Source organism: Myxocyprinus asiaticus, chromosome 34, assembly GCF_019703515.2.
Source record: "Myxocyprinus asiaticus isolate MX2 ecotype Aquarium Trade chromosome 34, UBuf_Myxa_2, whole genome shotgun sequence".
Classification (NCBI taxonomy): Eukaryota; Metazoa; Chordata; class Actinopteri; order Cypriniformes; family Catostomidae; genus Myxocyprinus; species Myxocyprinus asiaticus.
Window position 1 is genome coordinate 2,218,070 of NC_059377.1, and position 25,674 is coordinate 2,243,743.

At 44.1% G+C, this 25,674-nt stretch overlaps 1 protein-coding gene across 1 annotated transcript in view; it reads right to left on the reverse strand.

Annotated features, from left to right (window-relative positions):
- LOC127425144 (retinoic acid receptor beta-like) overlaps nt 1-25,674 on the reverse strand; it is a 220,115-nt gene that overhangs the window by 132,380 nt on the left and 62,061 nt on the right. Inside the window, exon 2 of the mRNA XM_051670829.1 lies at nt 24,205-24,353. Within this exon, the coding sequence (XP_051526789.1) occupies nt 24,205-24,353 (149 nt within the window). The remainder of the gene's footprint in view (nt 1-24,204; nt 24,354-25,674) is intronic.

A 25,674-nucleotide genomic window follows, 5' to 3' on the forward strand; every position in this document is an offset into this window, starting at 1 on the left:
GATGTCATTTATTTAGTAAATCTTTAAATATTAAGGAAACTAAAGTTCCTTTTCCACTAACGTCTGTTTTAGCCTCATATATGCTCAAAGATCAGAAGTTTTAGCACAGTGTTAGTTTTAACACTATGTGCTTTGAAATGTGATCTTAACAAAACACTATTTTTGTCTCTTTCAGCTTTCCCTACTTTTTAGGGAAAGTTTTCTAGCATATTATTGATTTGTCTCATGTTTTAAATTAGTTTGGAAGCTTAGTGCTCCCAGGTAATGCATGCAGGTCCATAAAACATGGTAATGCCATGGTTCTATTTTATGTGTTTTCGTGTAGGCTTTTTGGTTGGAAAATGTCTTCACCTGCAGTAGTCATTCACAAGCTGCACATTTGTTGAACTTAATCAGGTATGTGATCGACAAAGGACAAAAAAGCAGGAAAATGTATAGTGCAAAGACTGCGGCACAGCGAATAATCCGGGACAGCATCTGTGGGGTTATATGATTCTACATAAAAATGGTTCCCTATCTGTCACTCACTCGACGTTGCGTTGATGTAGTGACACTAGGGGTCACTCTTGGGAGCCCGAGACACCTCTGGTCTTTGATAAAAGGCCAATGAAAATTCGCGAGTGGTATTTGCAATTATTGATGCAACCACTCATTCAGATTTTCTCTTCGAGCCGAACGGTCATGCTCGCTGAGCTGAATTCCCACGACTGTTCATTCACCTCTGCTGGATCTGATAGCAAACGAGCGTGCACAGTCGGTGCTGACCTGTTTGAAGGCGTTCAAACAGAAAACAGCGGTTCCACTGAAATTCTTTAAGAGGCTCCTGGGGCATATGGCATCCTCAGCGGTGGCCACTCCGCTCGGGTTGATGCATATGAGACCGCTTCAGCACTGGCTTCAGACTCGAGTCCCAAGATGGGCATGGCGCCGCGGGACACATCGCGTGGTCATCATGCCGATCTGTCACCACCTCTTCAGCCCTTGGACCGACCACACGTTTCTACGGGCAGGCGTTCCCCTAGAGCAGGTCTCCAGGTGCGTCGTGGTCATGACAGACACATCCAAGACGGGCTGGGGCGCTGTTTGAAACGGGCACGCAGCCGCCGGCTTATGGACAGCCCGCGGCTGCGTTGGCACTTCAACTGCCTCGAGTTGCTGGCAATTCTGCTCGCCCTGCAGAGGTTCCGGCCGTTGATCCAGGGCAAGCACGTGTTAGTTCGGACAGACAACATGGCAACGGTAGCATATGTCAACCCTCAAGGCGGTCTGTGCTCCCGTTATATGTCACAACTCGCCCGCCGTCTCCTCCTCTGGAGTCAGCAGCACCTCAAGTCGCTGCGAGCCACTCACATCCCGGGCGACCTCAACACTGCAGCAGACGCACTGTCACGGCAGGTTACCCTCAGGGGAGAGTGGAGACTCCACCCTCAGGTGGTCCAGCTGATCTGGAGTCAATTCGGACAGGCACAGGTAGACCTGTTCGCCTCCCAAGAATCCTCCCACTGCCTGCTCTGGTACGCCCTGACCAAGGCACCTCTCAGTATAGATGCGCTGGCACACAGCTGGTCCCCTGGACTTCCCCCAGTGAGCCTACTTGCACAGACCTGTGCAAGGTCAGGGAGGATGAGGAGCAGGTCGTCCTGGTAGCACCCTACTGGCCCACCCAGACGTGGTTCTCGGACCTCACACTCCTTGCGACAGCCCGCCCCCCCGGCAAATTCCCCTGAGGAAGGACCTTCTTTCTCAGGGACGGGGCACCATCTGGCACCCGCGACCAGCCCTCTGGAATCTCCATGTCTGGCCCTGAATGGGACGCGGAAGACCAAAGCGGTCTACCACCCGCGGTGGTAGACACGATCACTCAGGCTAGGGCCCCCTCTACGAGGCGCCTGTATGCCTTTAGGTGGCATCTGTTCGCTAAGTGGTGTTCTTCCCGACGCGAAGACCCCCAGAGATGCGCAGTCGGATTGGTGCTTTCCTTCCTGCAGGAGAGTTTAGAAGGGCAGCTGTTCCCTTCCACCTGGAAGGTGTATGTAGCCGCTATAGCGGCACACCACAACACAGTGGACGGTAAGTCCTTAGGGAAGCATGACCTGATCATCAGTTTCCTGAGAGGCGCCAGGAGGCTGGATGGAAAAAAAAGGGGATAAGAGGCCACGACTGGGCTAGCCCATCTCTATCTTTTGGGTAGTCGACTTGTCCCAAAGGGCCGTTCGACACTCATAACAGTGTTGGGCGAGGTTACGTGTCGGCCTGGTGCGCTGGCTACGAGGCACACAGTGGTCTGCCCGTCACACACCGCCAGTTCAAGTAACACAGTTCAGCCAGTTGCGGCGTTTTGTATAGGGACCTCTAGTGTCACTACATCGACACAACGTTGAGTGAGTGACAGATAGGGAACATCCTGATTACTTGCGTAACCTCCGTTCCCTGATGGAGGGAACAAGACGTTGTGCCCCTCCTGCCACAACGCTGAACTACCCGCTGAAATGGCCGGGACCTTTTATTAAACTCTGGTAAGCTCAGGATATGAATCCCAAGGTTGAGACATGGAAACAAATAGAATAATATTAGCGTAGATGCCATTCAATTTTATGCAGAGTTATAGATCATGATAGATGTTTCTGGTTCTGGCAGACCTAACTTAAGCAGCCTAATTGTGAGTTGATGGATAAATTAGGTGTATGCCTGGCTTAATAGATGAGTCTTTAGTCTAGACTTAGACTGAGTGAGTGTGTCTGCGTCCCGAACAGTGTTAGGGAGACTATTCCATAGTTTAGGAGCCAAATAGGAAAAAGATCTACCTCCTTTTGTGAATTTTGATATTCTAGGAACTATTAACAAGCCAGAATTTTGTGATCGTAATGAATGTGATGGAATATAATGTGTCAGAAGGTCACTTAAGTACTGTGGAGCTAGACCATTCAAAGCTTTGTATGTAGTTAACAGAATTTTTTAATTAATACAAAATATAAGAAGAATATCGATTTTCAGGGAAAAAAAACAATGAATGAAGGCTTGAATCCGAGCACTGACATCCCGTCAGCATGACACAGGCGTATGCAAAACAAACCAAAACACTTCTCTTTGTAATATAAATAAAGTTAATTCATGCAGTAATATCAATTAATAATTAATACAATGCAGTCAATAAACTTCTGACTTACAACTACAAACTAAACAGTGATATGATTAGATATGGAAATAAAAATAATTCTATAACACATGAGGGTGTGTGTGTGTGAGAGAGTGAGTGTGTGTGTGTGTGATGTGTGTGTGGTTAGTACGAGAGAGAGAGAGAGAATTAAGTGATGGCCCTAAAGCCGATTTCGCGATCGTGGGAGAGAAAGCAGCTGTTAGTTTATCACTCAGAGACAATAACTCAGTTTGCCGGTTTCACCCGCGATGGCGAAAATGCACAACAGTCCAATTTGGTTGGACCACAATACAGCAAAACAAATTCGTGATAATTAATACCCTGAGTATTAATAATGAGCAGACATGGCGGTCCGTAAACTGTACAAGCAAAAACCTTGAAACACAAGAATAACATACTATAATATTCTATCTCTGCCCAGACATAAACCTCTTACTTGAATCGCATGAGGACACAGGTAGAAAGTGAGGCTCGTGTGATAACGGGAGGCCATTTCCTCACTCTGTTGGTGGGCACGGCTGTTGATTCTCGGCGGGCTGGCGGAGAACTCAGAAGTGTCGATATGATTGAAGATGGAAGAGAAATCTTTAATCTCTTCACTTCTGCAGGCAAACGGATGAAGATGCGGATTGCTCAGCGGTCTCCTTCGGATCTATTAGAGTGTTCGGTTGAACACAGAGTAATCTCAACTTGTCCAGCGAGAAGGAGATTGTATAGCCACAGTTTCAAGTCGGACGTTACTTCCTTGTGCCACGAGGTTGCACCTGAGAGCAGCGATGAGCTACATCTATACTCGGTGAACAAAGTTGCTGGAAGCAAATCCCGGAAGCATTTCAGAGGTATTTCTACTCCTGATGATGTCAAGGTTTGAGGGACGTTCTCTTGTGTGTCTCATCCAATAGGAGTTGAGAGTTCGATCCTTTAGTGAGCAAGGCTTCATGGGATTTGTAGTCTGTTTTGGACTCCCTTTGTTTGATTTTGGCATGACTTTTATCAGTATAATTTATGACCTGGTATGTGGGGGCTTGAGTTAGGTTTCACGACTGTGTAAGGCCTGCCTTTGTCTTCTATCTGAATACATGAGGCCCAACATTGGGTAGCATAACAGTGGAATCTTATTCCATGATTCCTGATAATATCTCCCAGGGGAAGCATCTATAGAAAAGAAGAGGCCCTAAAACTGATCCCTGTGGCATGCCATACTTAACTTTTGTTTTATTTGACAATTCCTCATTTACACATACAAAGTGGTAGCGGTCTGATAAATAGGACCTAAACCATGCTAATGCAAGTCCACTAATGCCAACATAATTCTCCTGCCAAATTCAAGAGAATGTTGTGATCTATCGTGTCGAAGGGAGCACTAAGATCTAAAAGCACTAGAAGAGAAATGCAGCCACGATCAGATGATAAGAGCAAGTCATTTGTAACTCTAATAAGTGCAGTCTCTGTACTGTAATGGGGCCTAAATATTGACTGAAATTGTTAATATATACCATTTCTCTTTAGAAATGAACATATTTGGGAGGACACTACCTTTTCTAGTATTTTCAACATAAATGGTAGATTTGAAATCGGTCTGTAATTAGCCAATTCTCCAGGATCAAGCTGTGGCTTCTTAATAAACGGTTTGATAACTGCCATTTTAAAATTTCTTGGGACATATCCTAAGGATAGCGAGGAGTTAATAATATTAAGAAGAAGTTCTGAGATTACAGGGAATACCTCTTTGAATAGCTTAGTTGGTATTGGATCTAACATACATGTTGTGGCTTTTGATTTTTTTATAAGTTTTGTTAGCTCTTCATAAACTATGACAGCGAAGGATTGAAGTTGATTGAAGAGACACTGTTTCCTGAGGTGCTGTGACAGTTGATTGCATAGTTCAAATTGTATTTCTGATTATTTCAATTTTATCATTAAAGAAATTCATGAAGTCATTACTATTGCGCTGCGACGGATTATCTGGATCAGTCAATGCTTTATTCCTAACCAATTTAGCCACAGTACTGAATAAACACCTAGGATTGTTGTGGTTATTTTCTATGAGTTTGCTAAACTATGCTGACCTGGCAGCTTTTAGTGCCTGTCTGTAGCTACAGACACTATCCTTCCATGCACCGCAAAATACCTCTAATATGATATTCTTCCACTTCCGCTCCATTTTCTGAGCTGCTCTCTTGAGAGCATGAGTGTGATCATTGTACCACGGTGCGGGGCTTTTTTCTTGAATGATCTTTATTCGAAGGGGCGGGGGGCACAATATCAAGAGTGCTAGAGAAGATTTTATTTATATTTTCTGTTATTACATCAAGTTCTTCTAGACTTTTTGCCTTACTGAGTATGTGAGACAATTCTGGAAGATTATTAGTGACGCTATCTTATGTGGTCGAAAGAATAGTTCTACCTGAATGATAGTGTGGTGTAGATTAAGTGACATTAGCTGATCGCAGCAAACAAGAGACGAGGTAATGATCTGAGAAGTCATCGCTCTGCGGTAGAATTTCTATAGTATCAACATCAACTCCATATGACAGAATTAAATCTAGTGTATGATTATATTTAATTTACAATTAGTGTTTTGATAGAAAGAGATCTAATGTTTAGTAGCCCTACCTTTATATGTTTATCTTAATATTTTTTAGTTTTTTTCAAGTTTGACCTTAATCAAATTTCTTCTAAATTATTTAGTGAGGGGTTTGTGTTTGGTAGTTCGGGGAACAGACACAGTCTCTATAAGTTATCTAGGTAATACAGTCTCTATGTGTTGTAGTTTATGTGACCTGTGTGACGTCTCAAGGCAGCTAGCAGATGTTCGGATTAACCAGTTTGCATGCTTCCTGACCTGGGCCCCAGTTAGTCAAAAACTATCACTATTAAGACTATGAGCCAAATTACTAGAGAGGAGAGTGGCACCTTCCCTGGAGGAATGGAGTCCATCTCTCTTAAACAGGTCAGGCCTACCACAAAAACTCTTCCAAGTGTCTATGCATCACTGAGTGGGGAGAATCGATTGGAAGCCCTAACAGGAACAGGAGAGTGGTGTCGCTTTGCTGAGTGGGTATGCTGCCGAGACGTCACTCAAATGCCCTGCTGCGGGGGCTCTACAGCCGGAACCAAAGTGTGTGTGTTGCTCGCTGTACTACCTGCATCCGAAACAGTATCTACTGGCTTCTCTTTCTCAATGACCTCCATTAGCGTTCAGATGCGTGCCTCTAACTCATTAACCTTCTCCATCAGCCTGACTAATTCCTTACATTTATCACATGTAAACCCCTCACTGCTGACTGAAGAAGCTATAGTAAACATGTGCAATGCAATGCAGGAAAAAATAACATGAGCAGATGCCATGACTTACGCAATTATTTGATGTTGTTATGGTTTGAGATCGATGTGGTTCGATGTGGTTCCTGATCAGCAGATGTTTGAGAATAATCTGTGTAAAACAGTGGAGAAAACGAATGCATGCAGTCGAGACATGAGATGTAGACAAGCGGAAAAAGAAAAAAAGAGAGAAAACGGGTGCGCACGGTAAAATACACGCAGTTGAAACAGTAGAAAAGCGGAAAAACTCGAAGCACATGGTAAAATGGCAAAGAATAATAAAATGAACAAATAAGAATAAGAATAAGCAATGCTAAGCAGGCTAGCAAGCTACAAACACTTGTGCATCATTTGCAGTTTTGAAGAACACAAGTCTGTTCTCTGCATTCTTTGCACTGAAAAACATCCCAATTCATTTTAAAGAACTGACTCAAATGAGTGATTCTAATTCAAAACTGGCTACAGTAAACACCAGGTACACCGCATGATGTAGTGTTATGCTGCTAAATATTCAAAAAAATAGCTTTGCTACTGAAAACCTAATTGATTTAAAAACTAGCAATGCTACCAGCTCACTATGGAGAAATGTAGTTCATCTAATATCTTAATATATACTGTAAATATGAATGATTCCAAAATACATTTTATGATATGTTGCTTAAAGTTGCTGCAAGCGAGTTTAGTCGTTCTGGAACTTCCACGTGTTGGAGTTGGACACGCCCCCCTCTTTCCAAAACACCGCCCTTGAAAGACAGCATTGAGACTGTCACCTTCTCACAGTTGTCAAACACAACAGTAGCAAAAGTTCCCTCAGCTGACAACTTTTATGAATCTGAATATAGCATTAAACCTGAATGTTCCTCTTCAACTACTACACTATGAGAACATGCAAAATAACTGACAGGTAGAAAACACATCAAAGTGTTTTGATTGGCTGATCAAAGTATTAGATTTTTGTTTGTTGCTTAAACAGTCTAGTGTTGTCACAGAGACCAGTGAGATATCGCAGGACACTAATTTCAGCGATATCTTTCAGGAAAAAGGAATATTTTCTGTATACCATTAAATAATAATAATAATAATAATAAATAAATAAATAAAACTTACAGCACCTTTACTAAAAAAAAACTATAATCAATCAATAAATAATTATAAATACTATGAATGTTCACGCCCCTTTCAAACTCTCAATTCAGCAATTCCATCCATGTTTTCCGCATCGTGGAAATCACAGGGCCCTACCTTTGCATCTTCTCCAGTCCTATTATATAATCCATTCCCTGTCAAGTACCAGCAATATAAACAAAGACAGCACATTCATAAGAAGTTGGTAGTGGAAATGGGCTAAATGCAGTGCATTATAAGAAAAGAAATATGGACTTACATTCTTTTCGCAAATTACCTGCGTCCTTGTTGAATGTCAGGCATATCAATATGACAGTGATGCTCTTTATTTACGCATGGAAAATGTAGTGTTCATCAGGACTAATTGGATATCCTAATATACTGCTCCACTGGATATTAACTTTATTACCACCTGCTGGTGAAATCTTCACACTGCAAATGCAGGAACTGGGTTTAGACTTTGTGCTGAGAATAGATGTAGTTCTCAGACGTCTTAGCGTAAAAAAACAATTTCTCAGGAAATTATCACATTTGCGCCATCTCGTTATACACACATACACACCCAGATTTTGCGCACATATGGCCACAGATAGTGCAAGTACTCCCGCCCACACCTACTTGCGCTGCCACGGAAATTGTGCTTAGAATTAGCGCTCTCATGAAAATTGGATAAGACACAGTGCGCGGCCATTGCGTGTAGCGCTGCATCTAGTGCGGTCACGAAAATAGGGCCCTGCACATTTACTGCGGTTTGAGTCCAAACAGAATGGTATGTTCAGTTCACCAGAACGCTTCTGTACAAAAGAGAAAAATTATGAAAATCTTTACAATAATCTGCCGTGTTGATCATTTTAAAAAGAGGCCACTATTGATGCTTTCATCAGATCATCAAATAAGTGTGGTTCCCTATCTGTCACTCACTCGACATTATGTCGATGTAGTGACACTAGGGGTCACTCTTGGGAGCCCCAAACACCTCTGCTTTTTTTAAAAAAGGCCAATGAAAATTGGCGAGTGGAATTTGCATGCCACTCCCCCAGACATACGGGTATAAAAGGAGCTGGTATGCAAACACTCATTCAGATTTTCTCTTTGGAGCCGAGCGGTTGTATTCAGTGCACTGAATCCAATTCCCTCCAAAGACGCACCTCAAAACTGCTAGATTTATGGCGCATTTCAGCGGCTTCTCCTCCTCTGCACCCGTGGAGTGCAGAGAACGCCCTTGGGCGCTTCGGCAGAGCGAAAATAAGAGAGGCGGTTGGTGGATTGTCCAGCGACACCGCAGGCCATAGTCGTCAGGGACGACGTAAACCAACAGGTCCTGGACGGGAGCTTCGGGCGCCCGCGCCAGGTGGTGGCACTCTGCGGACACAAGATCACCGAATACCCCCTGGCCGCTCCACCATCGAGGGTAGTGAGAGTGGGGGAGCTGAAAGACCGGGACTGGGCAGTAAAAGGTGCCTCCCATGATCTTGTCAGCTCCTCATGCACTTCCGGGAAGAAAGGAACGGGGGCGGGGCGTGGCTATGGGCGGTGCCCCGAGCCCAGGAACCAATCGTCGAGCCACGAGGGTTCAGGGGAGAGAGGAGGGTTCCACTCTAGCCCGACACTTGCAGCCGCCCGGGAAAGCATGTCCGTCATTTCCACGTCGCCGTTCCCGAACGAGGAACCCCAGCCAAAGCCTCTGCGTCAGACTGGACGAGCCCACTCTCCGATGCTGTGCTCAATAACTCATCATCTTCCCGAGCTCCAAACGAGAAGTTAAACTTGCGCTGAGACGAGCCGGCAGTCTCGTGCGAGAGCCTGATCGGGGCAAGCGAGTGTGCTGGGGAATGGGAGGTCCGTGGGGGGATACCCGGCGGAGGTGGTCCCATTGATGTCCCCAAATTGCCCCCAGTGCTAACCGATGTGGCCTCAAACCCGTAGGTAGAAGGACCGGTGCGGGGAGCCACAGCGGTCTGCCCGTCACACACCACCAGTTCACGTAACACAGTTCAAATAGTTGTGGCGTTTTGTATAAGGACCCCTAGTGTCACTACATCTACACAACGTCGAGTGAGTGACAGATAGGGAACGTCCTGGTTACTTTCGTAACCTCCGTTCCCTGATGGAGGGAACGAGACGTTGTGTCCCTCTTGCCACAACGCTGAACTACCCGCTGAAATGGCCGGGACCTGGTCTCGGCTCCTCAGCACAAAACCTGAATGAGTGGTTGCATACCAGCTCCTTTTATACCCGTATGTCCGGCGGAGTGGCATGCAAATTCCACTCGCCAATTCTCATTGGCCTTTTTAAAAAAAAGCAGAGGTGTTTGGGGCTCCCAAGAGTGACCCCTAGTGTCACTACATCGACACAACGTCTCGTTCCCTCCATCAGGGAATGGAGGTTATGAAAGGAACCAGGACGTTTTTCTCAATAAGTTAATGCATAGATCCTCTTTATGCACATTAGCTTGTGAAGGTCAGGGTGACTGTTTATACATTTCTTCAACTATATTACAGTTCGCTTTAAATTCAGAATTTACATTACTATAAAGAGCATGATTAAAACTGTGAGCCAAGCATTATGAAAAAGTATTTTCCTCTACAATGGTGCAAAACATATGAATACTGTTCCCGGAAGGTGCACAGTTCTGAATTGAAATGTCACAAAATTCTGTAAGCTGGTTGGCATTAGAAATAATAAAAATGAATGCATATTCAGGTATTGCTTCAAGATATTTTATGTCTTGCATAGAAAAAAAGTGTTCGTTTTTTTAAGCTATTATTGAAGTAATTTGGAAATAAAGGTATATTTCAAGGTAATATCTCAAAGATAAGATTCAAAGTAGATTCAACGTCTCTTTTTCTTATTAATCTCTCAAAGTTTTTGAAAACACGTAAGGGACAGTCAAAGTTTAAACCCACAGAAACACAAAAAAAGATGGCAATGTCAAAACAAAGAGACTGCAGCAAGCCTGCCATCTTTACTTGGCTTAGTTTGAGATGTGTCTTTTCTGCATGCATATGCATACACGTATGCTCAGCCATATGTTTCCCTGCGATGTTACCAACTCAAATCAGATCTCCAACCCGATATCAAACAAAGTGCACTTACTGTATGTCAAATGATGCAGATGAGCAGATTTTGTGCTCCTCAAACAGATGCAGAAGAGAGCCGTATGCATCAGATGTGTCTTTGGGCTCTCGCTCATAATCTTATTGACTTAATGTGTGCAAATGATCAGGCAGAGAATTAGGATGATGCCTAATGAGTCGTGCTCGACCAATACAGGTTTGTCAAAGGCTGATACAATAACTGCAGTATAGAGAAAGGCTGATGGCCGATATATGGGCATTTTTTAAACTGCAGGCACTTTCTTGTCAAAGGGGTTGATTTTTATTCAAACTGAAAGATTTTAACTCTTTTATTTTTGTTATACGAAGGTCTCATTAAAAATGAATTGGAATTAAATGCCTTTTATGTAAAGATTTCTGTTAATACCAAAAATTTTGCCCCTAATAAAGTTTCTTCAAAAGATAGCGTACTTTTTAACCAAGTCAACAAAAGAATAAGTTAAGAGCTGCTTGATATTAAACAAGTGATGTTTGAAGAAAACAAAGAAAATTCAAGGTAAATATCACTTGTGAGCACACTATTTTTATTGGGCGTAATTTCCAATCAAGCTGTAATTTTGCCAATTTATGAAAAAAAAAAGAAAAAAAAGAGTTTAAATATTTTTAATTGCATTATTTAGGATCCATAAAATATTAGCCATAAAATAAGATTGAGCAAGACAAAGGAGTTGGCTCCGCTTCTGAGACAGTCAATCCGCGCATCTTATCACGTGGCTCGCTGTGCATGACACCGTGGAGACTCACAGCACGGGAGGCTTATGATACTCTCCGTGATCCACGCACAACTTACCACGCACCCCATTGAGAGCGAGAACCCATAATCGTGACCACGAGGTGGTTACCCTATGTGACTCTACCATCCCTAGCAATGCTTTTGTCATAACAATGAATTTATTAGCTAAAAACAAAACATATCAATAGCTAGTATGATGTAAATGACATCCTTTATAGGTTCTCAGTACTCTGTGTGAACGTGCGGCTAATAAGAAGGAAATACATGTAAAATACATATAGTATTTCAACAAAGCAGGGAAGGTTAGGGGCTGGTGTAGGGTGTCTGTGGGACTCCAAATAAACACAATCAACATGCTTTAGTGATGCCCTTTACTGTATAGTAGTATTTAATTAGGGGTGTAAATAGCATCTAAAACTATTTGCACTTATTGCAAAGAAGATGCTTTTTGTTGCTATTTACACTAAGCAACAAAAGTCTCTGCATTCTAAATTAATTTATACTTATAAGCTGCACATTCACACAGTGTAATAAGAACCTATAAAGAATGTATTTTGCACCTTACTAGCTATTGGTATCTTATGTTTTTACCTAATAAGTTAATTGTTAGGAAAAACAAATGTACAGATGCTATTAGCCAAGGGTGAGAAATCAGTAAACAAAGGCCTAATAAATACCTTATAATTCTAAACAAGTCCATAACTAGTCCCTAACAAGTCTAAAATAAAGAGTTACGTTCAATAAAAACAGAGGGGTGATGTGGCAGGGAGGAGGGCGGGGCCGGGTCGTGATGCTGCAAACCCGGCCCCTAATCAGGCTAATCAAGCCCTTGAGAGGGATAAAGGCGACCGGAGGTGGCAGTTCCAGGGAGAGAGAATTACAGGCAGATGCCCGGCATGTGTTTGTGTTTGTCTTTTTGTTTAAGTTTATTAAATTATTATTTATATTGTCAAGACAGTTCTCACCTCCTCCTTTCTCTTTTACCCTGTTACAGGGGAATTCACCAAGAATTAATTGCGCCCGGTAAAAGCAGTGGTAATTTGCACGTGCTGTCTACGCTGGTTTAGCACCTGATTCACAAAAGAAATTATTCAGATCAGCCAAAAGCGCAAACGCGCCCATAAAATGTGTGCATAACACAGTTTGCACATGCCATTCTGATCTTGCGGGCAGATTCTGAGCACTATACAGTGGAGGCAGAACACTGTGATATGACACACTCTGCCGGTACTGTAAGGCATCACTTGCACTACTGGGATCCAGACATCTCTTTCCAGACAATCATCTCTTTAACATGCCGAAAGTGCGCTTGACTACACCGCGCATCTGGATATATCTGGAGTGAGCAGGCAAAACACATTTCTTTTATTTCTTATGGGATTCATATTCAACTGTAGGTTATAACAGAATGGCACAATCATAAAACAAAACATGGCAACAAAGAAAAAAATGAAATGACCCCTGTTCAAAAGTCTGAATAACCTTAGTTCTTAATACTGTGTATTGCCCCCTTTAGCATCAATGACAGCTTGCAGTCTTTTGTAATAGTTATCTATGAGGCCCCAGATTCTTGCAGGTGGTATAGCTGCCCATTCGTCTTGGCAAAATGCCTCCAGGTCATGCAAAGTCTTTGGTCGTCTTGCATGAACCGCACGTTTGAGATCTCCCCAGAGTGGCTCGATGATATTAAGGTCAGGAGACTGTGATGGCCACTCCAGAACCTTCACCTTTTTCTGCTGTAACCACTGGAGGATCAACTTGGCCTTGTGCTTAGGGTCATTGTCGTACTGGAAATTCCAAGAGTGTCCCATGCGCAGCTTTCATGCAGAAGAATGCAAATTGTCTGCCAGTATTTTCTGATAACATGCTGCATTCATCTTGCCATCAATTTTCACAAGATTCCCCATGCCTTTAGAGCTCACACACCCCCAAAACATCAGTGAGCCACCACCATGCTTCACATTGGGGATGGTATTCTTTTCACTATAGGCCTTGTTGACCCCTCTCCAAACATAGCGCTTATGGTTGTGACCATAAAGCTCTATTTTGGTCTCATCACTCCAAATTACAGTGTGCCAGAAGCTGTGAGGCATGTCAAGGTGTTGTCATTTGTGGCATTGGCGCAGTAAAGGCTTCTTTCTGGCAACTTGATATTTTTGTTCAAGTATTGTCGTATTGTGCTCTTTGAAACAACCACACCGTCTTTTTCCAGAGCAGTCTGTATTTCTCCTGAGGTTACCTGTGGGTTTTTCTTTGTATCCTGAACAATCTTCTGGCAGTTGTTGCTGGAATCTTTCTTGGTCTACCTGACCTTGGCTTGGTATCAAGAGATCCCTGAATTTTCCACTTCTTAGTAAGTGATTGAACAGTTCTTACTGGCATTTTCAAGGCTTTGGATATCTTTTTATATCCTTTTCCATCTTTATAAAGTTCCATTAACTTGTTACACAGGTCTTTTGACAGTTCTTTTCTGCTCCCCATGGCTCAGTATCTAGCCTACTCAGTGCATCCACGTGAGAGCTAACAAACTCATTGACTATTTATACACAGACACTAATTGCAATTTAAAAAGCCACAGGTGTGGGAAGTTAACCTTTAATTGCTATTTATACCTGTGTGTCACCTTGTGTGTCTGTAACAAGACCAAACATTCAAGGGTATGCAAACTTTTGATCAGGGCCATTTGGGTGATTTCTGTTATCATTATGATTTAAAAAGGAGCCAAACAACTATGTGATAATAAATGGCTTCATATGATCACTATACTTAAATAAAAGACAGTTCCCTATCTGTCACTCACTCGATGTTGTGTCGATGTAGTGACACTAGGGGTCACTCTTGGGAGCCCGAGACACCTCTGGTCTTTGATAATAGGCCAATGAAAATTGGCGAGTGTTATTTGCATGCCACTCCCCTGGACATTCGGGTATAAAAGGAGCTGGTATGCAACCACTCATTCAGATTCAGAAGGAGCCGAACAGTCGATGTTTACTGAGCTGACTGTTCATTCACCTCTGCTGGATCTGATGCGCATTTCAGCGGCTTCTCCCTCCTCTGCACTGGTGCACTGCAGAGCATGCCCCTGGGCGCTTCGGCAGAAAAAAGAGAGTACATTTTTCTAAAACGTCTTTTTAAAGACGCATCTTTTTAAAGATGCCTTTCCGATTGTGTGTTATTCCTGGTTGCGGTCGTTACCTCTCAACTTCTGACGGTCACGATCGCTGTCTTTCGTGTCTGGGCGCAACCCACGCGGAGACAGCATTCGTGGATGGATCATGTTCTCACTGCGAGAACATGACCATGGCAAAGTTGTGGTTGCGGCTTGCTTTCGTAAGAAAGCTGCCCCCATTTCCCAGGTTGGCCTATTCAGCGACACCGTTGAGGACTTTGCCCAGCAGTTCTCGACAATGAAGCAGCAGACGGAGGTTATCCGGTACATCCTGCCCAGGTGCGGCTCAAGATCCCGCACCCCGCCTGCTCGTCGCCAAGGGCGTCCCCCTGCGGTGACTGCACCGGCTCCGCCGCAGCCCACCCCTTCGGCCCGGCCCTGGCGTGGAGCCCACCGCAGGAAGCAGACGCCACCCGTCTCACAGCCGGCCGCCAAGAACCCTCGCAAGGCTTTGAAGCACCCCTGAGACGGGCGACCCAGGGACGACGAAACCCACCTTGGAGCTGGTAAGCAGACCACTCCATCCCCCGGTGAAGGGCCGGGAGGAGAATCTTTTGTTGCTTTTTCATTTAATTTTGCCGCATGCCCAAGTGGCTGCGGTACCCAACAGTTCAGCAAAAGAGCGGTTTCCTCATTCCCTGGGTCACGTACCTGTGTGCACGGCTGTCATCATGACCACCGTCCACCATTCCATCCTTGCAGGTTTGGCGCTCCAGCGGCGGTCTCCCCGGCCCGCGCACTCAGCTGTGGCACAAATCCGCTCCCGATGTGACAGTCTCCACGGATCACGAGGACAGGCCTCTTTCTCCCCCGTCCCAAGCTGTTCCGGGGGTGGTCACAAGGAGCCAGGTAAGTGCTTCGATGTCCCTGAACTCAGCACAGCCACAACATAGCGTGGCACCTCGAGCTCCGCCCTGCCGCGAGGCCCCACCTGCCGGTACGTCCGATGAGACTGTCCCCTTGGTCCCCCTCGCTCGGAGCTTGGATGCATGGCTTGCGCTTTCCAATCCGTTGCAATGGCTGATCCAGACCGTCTAACTTCGCCAGGCGTCCGCCCAGGTTCAGCAGCATCCACTTCACCTCGGTGAAGGGCGAGAACACTGCTACCTTGTGCGCGGAGATTGCTACCCTCCTATGGAAGGATGTGATAGAGCCTGTCCCTCCGGCTGAGATGAAGAAGGGGTTTTACAGCCCCTATTTCATTGTACCGAAAAAAGGCGGTGGGTTGCGGCCAATCTTGGACCTGCGAGTACTGAACCGGGCTTTACACAGACTCCCGTTCAAGATGCTGGCGCAAAAACGCATTCTGGTGAGTGTCCGGTGTCAAGATTGGTTCGCGGCAGTAGACCTGAAGGACGCGTACTTCCACGTCTCGATTCTACCTCGACACAGACCCTTCCTGCAGTTTGCATTCGAGGGTCGGGCATATCAGTACAAGGTCCTCCCTTTCGGTCTGTCCTTGTCCCCTTGCATCTTCACGAAGGTTGCAGAGGCAGCTCTTGCCCCGTTAAGGGAAGTGGGCATATACATTCTCAACTATCTCGACGATTGGCTAATCCTAGCCCACTCTCGGGATATGCTGTGCACACAGGGACCTGGTGCTCTCGCACCTCAGCCGACTAGGGCTTCGGGTCAAATGGGAAAAGAGCAAGCTCCTTCCGGTTCAGAGCATCTCTTTTCTCGGTTTGGAGTTGGACTCAGTCTCATTGACGGCGCGCCTCACGAACGAGCGTGCACAGTCAGTGCTGACCTGTTTGAAGGCGTTCAAACAGAAAACAGCGGTTCCACTGAAACTCTTTCAGAGGCTCCTGGGGCATATGGCATCCTCAGCGGTGGCCAATCCACTCGGGTTGATGCATATGAGACCGCTTCAGCACTGGCTTCAGACTCCAGTCCCGAGATGGGCATGGTGCTGCGGGACACATCGCGTGGCCATCACGCCAATCTGTCACTGCCTCTTCAGCCCTTGGACCGACCTCACGTTTCTACGGGCAGGCGTTCCCCTAGAGCAGGTCTCCAGGCACATCGTGGTTATGACAGATGCTTCCAAAACAGGCTGTATGCAACGGGCACGCAGCTGCCGGCTTATGGACGGGCCTGCGGCTGCGTTGGCACATCAACTGCCTCGAGTTGCTAGCAATTCTGCTCACCCTGCAGAGGTTCCGGCCGTTGATCCAGGGCAAGCATGTGTTAGTTTGGACAGACAACATGGCAGCAGTAGCATATGTCAACCCTCAAGGCAGTCTGCGCTCCCATTGTATGTCACAACTCGCCCGCCGTCTCCTCCTCTGGAGTCAGCATCACCTCAAATCTCTGCGAGCCACTCATATCGCCTCCCAAGAATCCTCCCACTGCCCGCTCTGGTACGCCCTGACCGAGGCACCTCTAGGTATAGACGCGCTGGCACACAGCTGGCCCCCTGGACTTCGCAAATATGCATTTCCCACAGTGAGCCTACTTGTACAGACCCTGTGCAAGGTCAGGGAGGACGAGGAGCAGGTCATCCTGGTAGCACCCTACTGGCCCACCCAGACGTGGTTCTCGGAGCTCAAGCTCCTCGTGACAGCGCCCCCCCCCCCCGGCAAATTCCCCTGAGGAAGGACCTTCTTTCTCAGGGACAGGGCACCATCTGGCACCCATGACCAGACCTCTGTAATCTCCATGTCTGGCCCCTGGACGGGATGTGGAAGACCTAAGTGGTCTACCACCCACGATCACTCAGGCTAGGGCCCCCTCTACGAGGCGCCTGTATTCCTTTAAGTGGCGTCTGTTTGCTAAGTGGTGTTCTTCCTGACGCGAAGACCCCCAGAGATGCGCAGTCAGATCAGTGCTTTCCTTCCTGCAGGAGAGGTTGGAAGGGCGGCTGTCCCCTTCCACCTTGAAGGTGTACGTAGCCGCTATAGCGGCACACCACGACACAGTGGACGGTAAGTCCTTAGGGAAGCACGACCTGATCATCAGGTTCCTGAGAGGCGCCAGGAGGTTGAATCCCTTCAGACCGCGCCTCGTTCCCTCATGGGACCTCTCTGTAGTTCTTCAGGGTCTACAGAGAGCCCCCTTTGAGCCTTTGCAGTCAGCTGAGCTTAAGGCACTCTCCTTGAAGACTGCCCTCCTGACTGCGCTCACTTCCATCAATAGGGTAGGAGACCTGCAAGCATTCTCTGTTAGCAAAACAGAGTTCAGTCTGGGCTACTCTCACGTGATCCTGAGACCCTGACCGGGCTATGTGCCCAAGGTTCCCAGGACCCCTTTTAGGGACCAGGTGGTGAACCTGCAAGCGCTGCCCCAGGAGGAGGCAGACCCAGCCCTGACGTCACTGTGTCCTGTGCACGCTTTACACATCTATTTGGATCGCACGCAGAGCTTTAGAGTCTCTGAGCAGCTCTTTGTCTGCTTTGGTGGACAGTGGAAAGGAAGCGCTGTCTCCAAGCAGAGGATCACCCACTGGCTCATTGACGCCATAACTATGGCATATCATGCCCAGGACGTGCCACCCCAGTAGGGCTACAAGCCCATTCTACCAGGGGTGTAGCGGCCTCCTGGGTCTTGACCAGGGGCACCTCTCTAACAGACATTTGCAGAGCAGCGGGCTGGGCAACACCCAACACCTTTGCGAGGTTCTACAACCTCCGGGTGGAACCGGTTTTGTCCCTTGTAGTGGCACACACAAGCAGGTAAGTCCGGGACAGCCGGCCGGGTGTATCGCTTGCACATAGCGCCTTTCACCTCCCCTGAGCTGAAGACGTGCGCCGTTAACTCCCAGTAGTGTTCACAAACTGTGTTCCCTGGTTGATTTCCTCCGAGCCCTGTGGCAGACGAGTTTTCGGAGAGACTTGCTGCTGGCCAAGTACACGTGCTAACTAAAGCCCTGTACTGGGGTAGGTGCTCCGCATGTGGCGGTTCCCCGTAGGTAACCCCATGCGAGGTATATCTTCCGCTAATTCGTTTCCCTATTGGCAAACAGCGTCTTCCTTGGGCAGAGGTCCCTCTGCCCCAGTCTCCATGCTTGTAGTAACTCCTCCCCCATAGGGTAGGACCTACCATGGGACTTCTCCACATGGTATACTCCCGACATAGCTCGGCAAAACCATGTGATGTATTTCCACTTAAATATCCCCCCTCTCTCTGGGCGAGGTGTGGTCTCCGCGGTGTCCTCCCCTTGGGAGGGACACCCCCCCAATAGACCTGGTCGGCCCAGTCAGATAATCCCCCTTTTTTTAGGGAGTGGGAAAAAAGGGGATAAGAGGCCACGACTGGGCTAGCCCGTCTCTATCTTTTGGGTAGTCAACTTGTCCCAAAGGGCCGTTCGACACTCATAACAGTGTTGGGGGAGGTTACGTGTCGGCTTGGTGCGCTGGCTATGAGGCACACAGTGGTCTACCCATCACACACCGCCAGTTCACGTAACACAGTTCAGCCAGTTGTGGCGTTTTTGTATGGGGACCCCTAGTATCACTACATCTACACAACGTCGAGTGAGTGACAGATAGGGAACATCCTGGTTACTTGCATAACCTCCGTTCCCTGATGGAGGGAACGAGACATTGTGTCCCTCCTGCCACAACACTGAACTACCCGCTGAAATGGCCGGGACCTTGTCTCGGCTCCTCAGCATAAAACCTGAATGAGTGGTTGCATACCAGCTCCTTTTATACCCGTATGTCCGGGGGAGTCGTATGCAAATACCACTCGCCAATTTTCATTAGCCTTTTATCCAAAAACCAGAGGTGTCTCGGGCTCCCAAGAGTGACCCCTAGTGTCACTACATCGACACAACATCTCGTTCCCTCCATCAGGGAACTGAGGTTACGCAAGTAACCAGGACGTTTTTTTGCACAACTGTATGTCAGGTTATAATGCTCTTTTCCATCATTTGATCATTATTTGATGAATTACTGCTGATATGATCGATAGGAAATGTACACAAACATCTCTTTTAAACAAAATTTGCTTTACTGTCTGGTTTCAGTTGGTGGTAATTGCATGATGTAAATTGTGCAGCAAATTTTTGTAAATGAAACGCAATCTACAATGAGCCTAATTTAAACAGAAAGGAGGTCTGTTTGAGCAGAAAGGAATAATATTGACTTCATTTAATTACTCAAGATGCAGCGCAATTTCAGTGCTGATAGTACCTGCTAAAATATATTGCGAGTGGTTCGTGAAAAAGATGCAGATTTTTATGCTGAAATACCACATACAAAAGTGGCCCAACTGTTTAATGAATCTTCCCCAGACTGTCATGCATCCGCTTTCTGATGTCATTAGTCATTTTTTATAGGGAAAAACGTAGGGAAAAAAATGCTTGGTGACAGAATCACTATGGATTACAATCAGCATTTGTGATGATATGCAGCAGAGTACGACTGCAGATGAAAATGTTGAGATCAGCTTGATGTCAGTAAGTAAAATAAGAAGCTCATTTGAGGAGAACACAAGAACCTGGCGATTATGTTTATGAAGCACCTGAAAATCACTGGAAACATCAGCTAGTGTGGTGCCGGCTTTAGAACTCTTTTATGTAGGATTTTATCAAATCCCTATGGAATCAATTAATGGGAACTTTCGGAACCAAGGCGGCTGAAAGAGTGGGCAGGCGCTGTTGCACCATATAGAAAATAATGACAGATTTTTAAAAAACAAGCGTTTCTATAGGGATATGTGGATATGCATTGGAGGGTGAACTTGACCTTTAACCTCTAAAAAGCCTCAGAATTTCAACACATTACGCAAGTAAAATTAGTTGCAATTGCCATTTCATGTTGACTTTAAGAAAAGAAGCTGTGTGGTGCAGTGTCATAGTATATGATATATTTAACATTTTGAATTATTATTTATTCAAAATAAAATCCTTGGAGAATTAAATAATTTCTTGTTGCCCATATTTGCTGCAGGGTCCAAAATAATTTTGCTTGCTTAAAATCTACTGTGACCAGCCCATGATGTACAGGAGTGTGTATGGGATTTTCGCATGCGTTTGTGTGACTATATTTTCAGGATTCAACTACAACCAGATGGAACATATAGTATCCAACCACACACACAATCATGCATAGTGCATTAAATATTTTCTTTAAAACATTTATCTTTTTCAGCAGTGAAACATGTCTCAGTAGTATGCACTTCGAGGTTTGTGCATTTGAGTGTGTATTTAGACCCTATGGCGATAGAGTGCCCTCGACTTGGTCTATTATTCTGTGAAGTTCAACCATAGAACAAGTTCCTTACAATGGTGCAGTGCCCACAGGGACAGATATATGACACAGAAAGATCCTATAATCCCCGTTCTAATCCTTTGAAGCCATAATGTCAAAGGCAGTATGGCCTGGATATGCTATTTTTGCTTCCTATCTCTCTCTCTCTCTCTCTCTCTCTCTCTCTCTCTGCATGGCCTGGAACGAGTGTGTATTTGTATACATAAGCCAATACATTAGTCATATTCTTAAAACCAAATAGTTATTTAAGACTTTAACGCCCAAATGTTTCTTTAGGAAACAGGGAGGGAATGTTTTAATGTTTAAATCATCCTCAAATAAATTAACTAATTTTGGTTTCCTCTTTCTGACATATTTTGCAGATCTTAAACCATTAATGGGGGAGAGACATTCCAAAACATTCTAGGTCTTACAACATTCACACCAAAAGAATAAACCCAACCTCCTCTCACTGACCACAATTCATTCACAGAATTTAAAATATAGGGAGTCACTTTATTATATAACCTTTCCTTTTATTTTTCTTTCTGCTAATGTAATAGCAAAATTTCAAATCAAATTGATATGTCATGTCCATTTATTTATTCATTTTGTAGGTACAGTAGGTACTCAAAACACACAATTCACATGTAAAACTCATTCACAAAATCGCAGCTAGGACACATAATAGGGGAATTTCAACTCAAATCAATAAGTCAAGTCCATTTATTTATTTGGTAGGTACAATAGCTGTGTAATAAGTGGGATAATGTACAGTCCGGTGATCTTTGTCACAAAATAAATAAATACCTTCAGGCTGATAAAAAACCCATCCGCTCCATGTCGGGGTCCTGATCAACTTGTCAGGTTTTATTGTACTATAACATTGTTCTGACTGTACATTAGCCCTTACATACTGTAAATGTCTTGCTAAGACAACTGTGTTTAAAGGGATAGCTCACTAAAAAAATATGTATCCTGTCATCAATAACTCACACTCATGTCGTTTCAAACCCGTATGACTTTCTTTCTCTCATAGATCACAAAGGGAGATGTTAGGCAGAATGTTCACGCTGCTCCTTTCAATACATTTAAAGCATACAGTGACCAGTGGTTGTCAAGCTTTGAAAATGACCAAAAAATAGTCCCTATGATCTGTGTGCTATATTTCAAGTTCTGGCATAAGACCTAAGACATATGATAGCTCAACATGATCACACAGGAAGTTGACATTGCTACAGAATGTCCTATTAACCTGACATCGACCCCATTCCGAGTTACTGACAAGCACCATCTCTCATCAGTCATCTTTGCATCAATTCAAATGTGTTTACTTTCTCCTGTGTGTTGACTGAGAGTGCAATGCATCAGCAGCCTCAGAGACACGAATTCTGGTCCAACATAAACCAGTAAGTAATCGCGTTTATATAATCAATGATGACCGTGATTCTAATGTTTTATTTTCCCTCTAAGATTAAATTTTTTCTCCACTGATGGTTAGGTTTAGGGTTGGGGTTTATGTGTATGGTTAATAAAATATGCCTTCCTGTTGACTGTAATACATCTTTTACAACTAAAAACAACTTGCTTCACAACTCGCTTTTGGCACCCCTCTGTGGACATTTCATATTTAAACCGGAGCTCACACGTGGTTATACGTTCAACAACACTTCCAGCTTCGGCCACTGGGAGCAGCTGTGTGAGTTTTGGTTGGAAATCTGCTGCAGCGTGTATTAATGAGTGTTCATTTAAATATGCGGAAGCACAAATGAGATTTAAGGAGACTTCCACTGGATAACTTATTTTACTCTGTTCCTAAAACAGAAGATTCGGAATATGCGGTCCTATACTCTACTTTCGTGATACTTTTATGTTGTTTTACTGTCTACTTTCATTGAATGGAAAAGAGCAGCATCAACATTCTGCTAAACATCTTCTTTTCTGTTTCACAGAATAAAGACATCCAGGTTTGAAATGAGGGTGAGTACATGATGACAGAATTTTCAGACTTTTAACTATTTAAGCATCATTGCAGACTGTGGGCCTCATTCATGAAAATTTCGTAAATATACGAAATAATTGGGAGTAATTTCCACGTAAAATTGAGCTTCCCGAAATCTTTCCGCCGGATTCAAGAATGCTTCGTATTCCCCAGATTTGTAAGGACAACTTGTGTATGTTAGTGAATTCCAAACATTCATAAATAGAGCACGCGTGCACATTCATTCGCAATGATCATAATCCACGCCCATGAAGACGCCATATAAGGAAGGCTTCAGACTCGCATTTAAATGAGAATAGGAAGCTTTTAACATACTGTATATGTGAACAGTAATAAAAAATAAAAAAAAAATATATATATATATATATATATATATATTTTTTATTGGAGTGCATTCACATCGTAAAATATTGATTTAGCAAACACTCGCATCTAAAAAAAAAGTGAGGAACTTACAGTAATTTGCTGTCATCAGAGGTTTTTTTGTGAATTAGTCTAAGAGGTCAATAAAAATGGTTTGACGAAGCTTTAGTCTAAAAAATGTTCAGTTCATGCCAACAGGAGGATGTCCACCACTTTCTCTGGTTCAGTTGAGCGCATCCCCAGCGTCACTGGAGAAACATTTCGAGTAAATAAGCATAGTCGTGAAAAAAATATACTTTGAAAAAATGTATGCAAGCAGCAAAGAAACGTTTCTAAATAAAAGCTTTTTTCTTTTTTCTTATTTGTTATTTTTTAAGGTTAATTTCACTCATTTAATTATTAATAATTTTCTCCATTCTTTAATTTGACTTCTATTAAAATGTAGTCATGGGAAAGACACAACACGTTCGGATGTCTTCGCACGATTTACACATGGTCGGGAGCAGGTGTAAATGTTGTTCGTACCGACTAACGTTTTGAAAATACGAACACATTCACGAATCTGAAAATTTAGGTCAGACCAGCTTTACGAAAGATTAAAACAAAAATTTGTTTTGCCTGTGTTTCATGAATGAGGCCCTGTGATTCTTATTTAGAACCCAAAGCCAACTGCACATGATCCAGTCCCTAAAACAGTACTTAAGCGAACATCCTGAGCTATAGCAGGTCTCCTTTCTTAGAAGACATCATTTGACAAAACCTGTGAGTACAACAGTCAGAATTCAGTAAGTGTGTGTGTGTGTGTGAAGGGATCTCAAGCAGGGACCTGTAAGACCTGCATTACTCCACCTTCACACTTGCACAGAGTGCTAAACAAGATCAGTTAGCTTTGACTGGAGTCCTACAGCCCTCATAAGGTACATAATTGAACACAAATGCCGGTGAACGCTATAGTTTGTAAACCAGAACATTTGATTGTCTGACTTTCATTTGCTGTTGATGGGGTGAATAGCAGGCTTACCTTGCAGCCTTCACAGGCACTGACACCATAGTGGTACCCTGAGGACTTGTCCTGGCAGACGAAGCAGGGTTTGTAGATGCGGGGAGGGGGTAGAGGAGAGGGAGGGCTGGGGACCAACTCCTCAGAACTGGTGCTTTGAGTCTCAATGGCTGCAGAGGTAAAAAGAGACAAAAAACATGATTGAGTCACGGATATATGAAGTGTCCACCCCTGAGATTTAAGATGGATGGAAATACATCAGTTTGGGTTTTGTTAAAGGTGACGTGTGTAAATTCTGTGCCACCCTCAGCACCAAACAAAAATAAACATTCATATTGCCCCTTCTACCCCTTTTTTGCTTCATCCATTGTTCAGCAAAACAGGTTGTCCTGCCTCAAAATCACCCCACTGGAGAAATGTTTACTTCAAGCAAATCAATGATAAAATACCTAAAGCATCAACCTGATACACACCTGATTTGCATCTTTTGTGCTTTATTTTGTTGCACTAGCACTAGAACGCTTCCTGTCTTTGCTGGGTTGTGGAAAAAAGAGAAAGACATTTGAAATTGACAAAAACGTCTTTTATTCCGACCAAAATCAGATGAACACATATCACATCGTAATTATGATTTCTAAGCTCAACATAGTCTTGTGACAACTTGTAATAATTCTTATAAGATGGTGGAATCTTAACATATCGTATGACTTGGCTCATAAAAAATTTACAACATTTATTCCCATTTATTCAACAAACAAAATTTTTAATCGATACAATACAGGCATTACATTTTAGCTAGCCTGCTATTCAACACATTATTTGAAGAAAGAAAACATCTGTAAACAAATTTGGTTACTGATTCCATATTCATTTATGCAAAACAAATTACTGATGCATGTCAATAACCTGGAATATGCTTCCCTCGTCTCGTTCCAAACCCCAAAGTTTTCTTTCTTCTATGGTACACAAAGAGTTAGGATTTGGGTAAAGTGTTCGACGTCATAATAAACCAACAAACAACGTAATTATTTCTCTCTATGGGGGTAAAAGTTGTAAGTTTTTGTATGAGCCAACTCATGATCTTACGATTTTGCCATCTCGTACTATTATTACGACTTTTCATGAGACTGGGTTGTCTAAACATGTAAAGGTGCCAATATACTTCTATCGAAATTTAAGAAAGAACGGGTGTAACGGCATTTTAAACAATATTTGGCCAAAAAGGTGTTCGTTGAGTTGCTGATGGTAACCGATGCATATTATGTCCACATATAGCGTGTTAACGTTAGCATTAGCTCCATGAATGCAGAATGTAAACATGACAAATGACACATAATCTAGTGACATACATTACTTTAAATCATCATCAAGCAGTTAAAACAGCTTTTTTCACTGATCTCATATTGATTCTGCTCATGGAATGAATCATGTAGTCATTATTAACACATTTTAATGTCACATTAGTTAATGTTTTACATGTAGTCTGTTGAA